This window comes from Diceros bicornis, chromosome X (genome assembly GCF_020826845.1).
Source record: "Diceros bicornis minor isolate mBicDic1 chromosome X, mDicBic1.mat.cur, whole genome shotgun sequence".
Classification (NCBI taxonomy): Eukaryota; Metazoa; Chordata; class Mammalia; order Perissodactyla; family Rhinocerotidae; genus Diceros; species Diceros bicornis.
Genome location: NC_080781.1, coordinates 81,809,449 through 81,817,897, shown reverse-complemented (window position 1 = coordinate 81,817,897; position 8,449 = coordinate 81,809,449). Strand labels below are relative to the sequence as shown.

The window sequence follows — 8,449 nt, the reverse complement described above, 5'->3', positions numbered from 1 at the left end:
CCATTTTGGCATCCCCAACTTCAATTCTTAGTAGCCCCTCCTAGTCCCCATCTTTCTCATCTTCCAACTTTTAGAACCTCCATCTTCAATCTCCCTCCTTCAACTTCAACCAATTCCTGAATGCCATTTTAAAAAGTCCAATATATCCCTCTGTTCTCATATTGTTATATTCTTTCGACCTTTCTTCTTTCAACTCTCTACATATTTCATTCTAGGCCTCAATCTTCACACTACATTCCTCCTTCAGCTCAGACTCTTTCCTAAAGTGGCTTTAATCTTAATCCATAAAATTATACCTGTTAGAGGCTCTCTATCTTTCAACTCCAGCTCATACATTTCTTCCTTAGGTCCTCCCATTTTACGCATCTCTCACATTTTTTAGTTTTGGCCTCATCTTGATTGCAACTTCTCTCTATAATACCCTTACATAAATCTATCAATTGCAGATACTCAATTCTCTACTTTCTGTCTATTTCTGCATATTTCCTTGGCCAAATTTTTCCTCAGACTGGAGTCCTTTTTTTCCTGTATAGTTTGCAGAATATTATAGGTCAAGCAAAGCTTTAACATTTTTATCCTTTTCCTGCCCACTGTTACCCTGGAAACTTGAATCAGCAGATCAAGACCTAATTCTCTTGCCATCCCTGAAGTTGCTAGTCACTACTCTCCAATTTTGAGTACAGGTTTTCTTCAGAGGCCATTGCCCACACAACTTTCATATCTGTCTCTTTTTTCTTACCCACTCATGTCCATTGTAATTAATTTAAGCAAAAAAATTAGTCAATTTAAATAAAACTGTTGTGTAAAATAATAAAAATATTATTTGGATATGGCAAACATCTTGAGAGTTAATACTATTAACTGAAATTTGGCAAATACTGTTCTTATTGTGCCTAACACAGTGTTATGCACATAGTAGGAACTCAGTAAAGTCAATTAGTTTTCCTTCTAGATTTTATGTTTGGTAATTAAACACATTGAGATTGCATACATACGATTAGGAAATTGAATTCTCAATTTATAGCTGCCCTCTCCTCAACAAAGTTGAAGGATTTTCAGGGTGCTCCTTTACTTGTATTGTCTTTTCAGGAAAGGAAAGATACAACATAAATAAGAAAGAAACACAAGTGAAAAGAAAATAAATGAGTAATATTACTTGTGAATTTTGAATTGCTAGATGAATCTTTTCTGGAAATTTCAAAACCAATATGGATGAAAACTGTAGAGAATGGAGATTTGTAGAAGGGGGATTATGTGAGGGAGAACTTTTTGTTGTTTCATCTTTTGAGTGGAGAAAAGTTAATCTGATGTATATTTCTTAATATTCAATTTGTTCTAATGTAGTTTTCTTGGAAAAGCCATGCTGTTGTTTATATTTATACAAATATGTGATCTATAATTTCCTAAAAGTGTTCTAAGTGTACAGAAAGTACTCTCAAACACACAAATAAGAACAAAATGCTCAGCCTGTCATAGCTTTTAATGACATCTAGAACGGTCTGTTATAGTCTTTAAAAAAATATTTTACCTTGCAGCTCTGACTTTTAAAGTTAGTGATTATCCATTTCCTTCTTCTGCTTCATGCATAACAGACTTGCCAGATGGTTTACTCTTATTAAAACACCTGTCTGTTCTTCTGAATCACATTCAAGTTAATGATTTTGACATTAGGTCATATTATCTCTTTTTGTCTCTGTTAATTATTCTTGCCTCCTTTCTTTGTTCCAAATGTCTTAGATCAGATTCACTAGAAAAAAGACTCTGAGACAGAGATTTATGTTCAGGAAATTTTTTTGTATGTGTGGGGTGGAGTGGAATACCACTGACAACAACACCTGTGAGAAAGTGAGGGCAGCAGGATTATTTAAAGGCCGAGTTCAAATGTGAAGCAGTTAAAAGACTTTAGACAATTTCAAGGGAGCTCTGGAGCTGGGATGCCCTTCAGCAATGTCCTGAAATGAGGCAAGGGGCCAAGTTTTATATCTTCTCATTGGTCAGTAATTGAATGTGGGCTGGCACTAGAAAGGGGATAGAACCTTGGTTGAGGGCAATTTCTAGAGAGGGACTACACTGTGAGTGGACTACAGGCAACAATCCTTGATGTTTGGGGAATGAGTGACTCCATACTCGAGAGGTATATCTGAGTGGCATACTGAGTGACATACCACAGGATCCACGTACAAAACCATGTCAAAATTTTTCTTTTCTCTTCCAGACTTAGGTTGGAAATTTTCTTTACACTTTCTTAGATGTCATCAGCTTTCACAGAGACTAAAACAAAGCAAATCTATATTATTAATTTTCTCTTTCCTTTCCTTTCCTTTCCCTTTGTTGTTATTCCGTACCGTATGTTGATATAATCACCTTTTAAGGGAAATCATTAAAAAATGTTGTTAGCAGCACAGCTATAGTTTTACATTTACATACATTTCATGCACTATATGTTATTTATGCAATAATATTTTAATTATAACATCTTTATTGAAAAATAAATATTGGTTACATTAAAACATCATGAATAACTCTCTAAAACGATATACTGCTCAATGCTTAGTAAAGATCCAAAATACCATGCAATGCCAAAATTATTAACGTATCTTTTGAAACTTTAGCATTAACTTTGAACCTCTGATTTTCTCTACTCTATTCATTAATAAGTAGTCTAGTATTTCTCAGTTAAATAATACAAATGTCTTCCTTGCTCTGATTTTCTTGTTGTTGTTCTTACTCTGACTGTCAGGTACTTCTAGATGTTACCAAGAAAGAGTATGTATATTCATCAGACTATCCAGATAAAGAGAAAGTTTTCTAATATTTAATTTAGTGAGAGTTAAGTCATATTTATATTCTATAAGCTCAGATTCAGAAGCAGTAACAGATATGTAACTTCCATTCACAGAAGTGGTTGTTTGGTGAAGAATAAAATGGTTGACTCCTAAATTACCCCAATGCTTTTTTCATTAACCTGTGTGTGCTTACACATTCATACTAATACTTTATCCCAGTTAACCATGTTATACTCAACGATGTTGTGCTTTGAGTTTATTGAAGGAATAGGAGGTCTCACTTAGTTAAAAATAACAAAATTTGGTTAACAAGGATTTTATTCACCCAGCTTTCTTTCAAATATCAAGAACTGTGCAGAGTTTGAGATTTTACCCTGCTTCAAATCTTGAAGTTGGCTTGCCACAGTTTCATGGATGCAAACAAAAGATATGAGACTCCTGGGGCAGAGACAAAGATCTTTATTACTCATGGCAAAGCAGGCAGCCTGAGCTTTCTATTTGCATTGTTTCTCCCTGCCTTCCAAGTCATGCAGGGATGATGCAAAGTGCGCAGGTAAATATTGTGCACACAATGGGTTTGTGTCATTAGTGAGGAACTCTGAATTTAGAAAACTCCCAATCTTATAAGAGGGCTGCTTGCAAACTTTCCCAACCTTTGCCTTTGAGAGAGACATTATGTTTAATATCCTGGTTAGGAAAGAAATCTAATCTACCTTCTGCTCCAGAGGGAGATACTATCTATAGCTTCCAAGGTTGTTTGCATACAAACATCTGTGAAAAGTTATGAACAACAGCTGTCCGTGCCTCTTCACAGGATGTAGAAACAGGACAAATTTTCTCTAAACAAAGCACCCATCAGCTAGCATAAACTATGGTGAGTCTTAGAAAAGTTTGAGATTTACACAAGAACAGTAAATGATCACTCATCAAATCTATAGATAATCATTACTTTATTGCACAATAACCACTCTATTTTTCTTAGCTGATTACTAGATGGAATAAATTATAAACACTTGCAACCCAAGTTTTCCTTTTGAAAAATGAAAGTTTTATAAAATTGTTTAAAATCAGTTGTTAGCATTATAACAGTCAAACATTATAATAAAATTTGTAAGCTGATTTCAATATGATGATTTAATTAAATTAATAATTTTTATTTCAAATTGACAATTGAACAAATAACTACTGACTACATTTTAATATATGATGCATTTCATACATGAGTTGAATAATAATAGTTTACTTAGAATTTAAATCTATTTTTTTTTAATATGAATGACTCTGCAGTACTAGATTCTTAGTATATAAATCCACAGTTTGGGAGCTTTCATATCCAAACTGTGAAGCAAAAAAAATCCAAAATCAGACATCAGATACAATATATTCTCAGCCCTTTTATTTCTATTGATTAAAATGAGTCATCTCAGATTGTTTCTATGTAAAATGAATGGTATTAGACACTAAATATGCTCATTGAAAGTGTGAATAAAATCAGTTATTATTTGAGAATTCACTTTTCTTGTAATTTTAGAAGATTTCCCAGAATATTTTTCATGCTTTCAATTTAACTTTTAAAATGTCTTGTATAAATTAGAATAAAATTATTACCACATGTGTAATGCAGTTTCATTCTTTCAAAAACCTGGAATTGCTCTGATTAAATATGTCTAAAAACATAACTTACAAAGAGATATTCAACACACTGATAACAGATAAATACTATGAGGTAAATAGAAAACTTTGTTATAAGATACACTTTTGAAATAAAATATAAGAATATAGTCTTAAATTCTAACTAGTCACAATTTGAGAACATTAAAATGTAAAGGCTGCCATTTTCAGAGTTCCATAAGCTTATTTACTCTAAAAATGTATTCTACTCTGTATTGAGTATATAATTTGCTGGTCTTGATGTTGTTAACATAATATATTATTTTTGATGCTAGTTAATGTGTATATATGAAATAAAGGTAATATCCTGTACCTATATTTTAAAATATAACGTTCTGTGAAGAAATCCTGAAGATTACTAATACAATCATAAAAGGAATAACATACGTGATTATTCCTGTATTTTTGCGAAAAAATAAGTACACTTGTGAGGTGTTGAGGTACTTTGCAAATTTTTAAAGATAGAAAACAATCTTTTTAAACATTGAACTGCATTACTCATTCATCTTTTTCTAGGTATTAACTTGCTTTCCTTCTCTACAGAGGTTGAGAATATCTTTCAAGTAGGCTGCTAGAGAAGGATGTATTTCCTTCTAAAATAAAGAATAAAGGATTCTTTATTTTAGATTCTTCTGATTTTGTTATTCTGTCTTAATTCTGATTCTCATTTATCATTTCTAAAATTTTAGCTCAAGAGATACCTTTGTATTTCTGACAAAAATGTGAATAATTCCAGTTTAACTACTTTTTTCTGCATTTAAATAATATTTTCAAATTTTGTGGAGGTTTGCCAGCTAAAATGTGGATTCCATGGATGGTAATGTGACAGTGATAAACCCTACCTTTTAAATCAAATTGCAATGTTTATTTTATCCTCAGGAAAAATGAAGAACAAAAGAATTTTTTGTATTTTATTTTTATTTATATCTACTTGATGGCTTACAGTTTTGTAAAACTATATTTCATATCTCATTTGCTTTAATGAGATAAAAACTCAAATAGCATGTATTTTTAGAAATGGAGAAACATTTGATGTAGCCTGTTGTCTTAATCAGTTTAATTGTTCACTTTGATTCACTGTTGACACTGAATAATTGTATCTGGAAGCAGCAAATTTACCTCCACATGAATAAATTTGACCTATCTTAGATATAGCCTAAGTATCCTCTGCTTCATGAGAGTTTAAGGATTTCTGTAATGCAGTATATATATATGGATTAAATAGATTCTATGTTATTTTATACATACATACTTATTAAATAAGGTAGAATATACAACAAGCCTCCCATTAAAGTAAATTCCAGCTATATTACCTTATTATACGATAACAACAGCATGCACTTACTAAATGTGTGACCTGGGAAAGTCATTCAATTTCCTGTAAACTGTTTCTATGCATTTAATTTTGTCATAAAAATGCATACATGTAAGATTATTGTGAAGATTAACTAACACATGCAATGATCCTACCATAGTGCTTCACACATAATGGCTGACCAATAAACATGAGTTGACTTAGAGGTGTACTTATGGAGTCTACCTTTACTTTCTATGAATATTCAGATCAAAGGAAAGAGAAGGTGCAGAAATTTGAGCTGCAAGTAGCAGGATAGGAAACTCCTTAAATATGTTTGGGCACTTGTGTATATATGCATGAGGGAATGTAAAATTTGGGTAGTGATGGTAGGCAATAATGAAGAATCTATCCAAGAAAAAAATGGTTACAGTGGTATGCTGTCAGTTTAATATTTGTCCATTTCTATCTCAAATTATTTCACTTCTATCACATTATTTTCTTTTTATGAGTTTAATTTTTATTTTGAATCATCAAAATTATCATATAAATGTAGCATATTTATAATACTTACACTTTTTTTTTCTAGGCACAGGAATTTTTATCTAGTTGTAAGCATACAATGCAACTTTCAATGTCTTTAAAATGATTTTTATTGAATTTATGGAGAACATTTCAGATTTAAATATAGCAGAGTCTCTACAAACATCTGGTAGAACTTTGTCTAGCCTTCCAATATACATTTGCTATCATTGTCAGGATCCTGTGAACCTGGAATCTGATAATATTAACAATATTCCTATCTGCAGAAATGGATGTTATGAAAGTACAGACATTTTCTTAGTTCAGTTGCTGACTCAATACAGATCAAGGGCCTGATATTTTGTTGATCTATTTGTAATAGCACAGTGTAAACAGAGGCTTCCTTAAAAACTGTTCCTCTTTTCTCAAAGATGTTTTTTCATGATATATCCTATTATTTTGTGTTCCTCTCTGCAACTTTATCTAACAATATTAAAATTTATGTTCATGCAAATTTGTCTCAATTTAGTAGTGAAATTATGGATTTTTAGAAGTTAAATTCACCTCAATTGATCTTAATTCCCAGGAAATTTACAGAAATGCTCTCTAAATTCAACCAAATTGTTGAAACTACTCCCACAAATAGGACATAGGTATTTCCAACCCTTTGTGGTGCTTGTGATCACAAATATCCTATTATGGTGAGATCTCAAATGAGCCTCAAAAGCTTTTCTATTAAATGTGTTTTGAATTTGGGTCCATAGGCCACAGAACACAGGCCTCACAAAAATGTGGAATTCATCCTTCCCTTTAGTATCAATTGATTTGTAAAATTTTCCTGATGTCATTCTCTCAATGAGGGGATGGTAGTAGCACACCTTCAAAGGTCTTCTAAATATTAATACCTCCTCCTTATGGGTGAGGACATTTTGATGAGGAAGAAATGCTATATATTTTTGCTTTACCCACATGGTATTTTGATGACCTGCACCCTGAAAGAAATGTCTCCCATACAGCAGATGGAGAGTCATTCTTTCTATGTCATGATTGTTAATGAATGGGATTCTCCATGAAGTTGAGAGTTGGAGATGAATTTTGTAATTTATGGTGCTATGACAGAAATTACTTGATTTCATCTCCACTTTTCCTGAGGAGGATCTTGCTCTATTAGTTAAGGGATTGTTTTTATCAATTTTTACTAGTGGGATATTCAGAAAGGTAATTCTTTCTAATCTTGACATGAGAAAGACCCATTTTCTAGGAATGGGGATCTGAATTAGAAGGCACTCTTCTTTCCTTAAATCTTCTTTTTGAGGATCTTTTTGAGTCTCCTCTATTTCAAGCTCATTGTTTTCCGGTGCTTGAGGAACAGCATGCTCCTGGGAGGTTGGTGTGTCTAGCTCCCTGTTCATTGAGTTGCTTTCCATCTGAGAAATTATATTAGAATCAGCAAATAAAGGCTGTATATCTGTACTACAGTCATTTGGAGCCTCATTTTCTGGATTTTTTAGAGCATTGTCAGCTGGATTGCTTTCTTCTTTAGTAGGAGAAGTCATTCTGGGTTCTATTTATGAGAAAGAAGACAAAGATCCATTAAATTGAGGAATGCTCCACTTCATAAGAAGTCAGTGTTTTAGTCCTGGCAAAAAGCATGTGGATGTGTTATTCCCATGCTTTCTCACACCTTTAAATAAATATATACAAAAAATATATATTTTTTGCACCTTTAATATCAGAGTCACAGACCCACAAAATAAAATAAGAAAAATCAAACCTGAGGGCAAATATGACTCCTTTAAATAGGTATTCTCATTGCTTAGTTCTGCAACTTGTATAAACTTGCAATAACATAAACTCTCATCTGGCTAATACAGAAATGTACTCTATGTACTAGAGCACATATAGTTCTCAATAAGAAGCCCAATTATTCCCTTTTGGATTATGAATTAAATAAAATTTGTATTTAATAAGATAGATCTGAATTACTGACCTGGGATTTTAAAATGAGACTAAAGTAGAAGGCAGTTTTTTACGAGTATATATGTCTAAGAAAGAATTAAGACCTATGTGAAAACGAAATGGTTGAATTTGTATGAAGAACAAGCTATTCTTCCCTTGGAATTTTTCCTTTGTTTTAGTCTTTTATCTGTTCTTTTAAAGCAATATCTATGCAAAG

At 32.2% G+C, this 8,449-nt stretch overlaps 1 protein-coding gene across 1 annotated transcript; it reads right to left on the bottom strand.

Annotated features, from left to right (window-relative positions):
- Window positions 1-6,848: 6,848 nt before the first annotated feature.
- CPXCR1 (CPX chromosome region candidate 1) lies at window positions 6,849-7,829 on the bottom strand. Its single transcript, XM_058535087.1, has 2 exons — window positions 7,517-7,829; window positions 6,849-7,456 (listed from the first exon to the last, which is right to left on the bottom strand). Exons 1-2 carry the CDS (start codon window positions 7,827-7,829, stop codon window positions 6,849-6,851), a joined length of 921 nt encoding a protein of 306 aa, XP_058391070.1.
- Between the last annotated feature and the right edge of the window lie 620 nt (window positions 7,830-8,449).

Excerpts from the sequence above, each read along its gene's own strand:
- CPXCR1 (XM_058535087.1), bottom strand. The coding sequence starts at position 7,829 with ATGACTTCTCCTACTAAAGAAGAAAGCAATCCAGCTGACAATGCTCTA. Across the intron at positions 7,457-7,516 it reads TCCTAGAAAATGGGTCTTTC|ACAATCCCTTAACTAATAGA; the intron begins TCATGTCAAGAT and ends AAATTGATAAAA.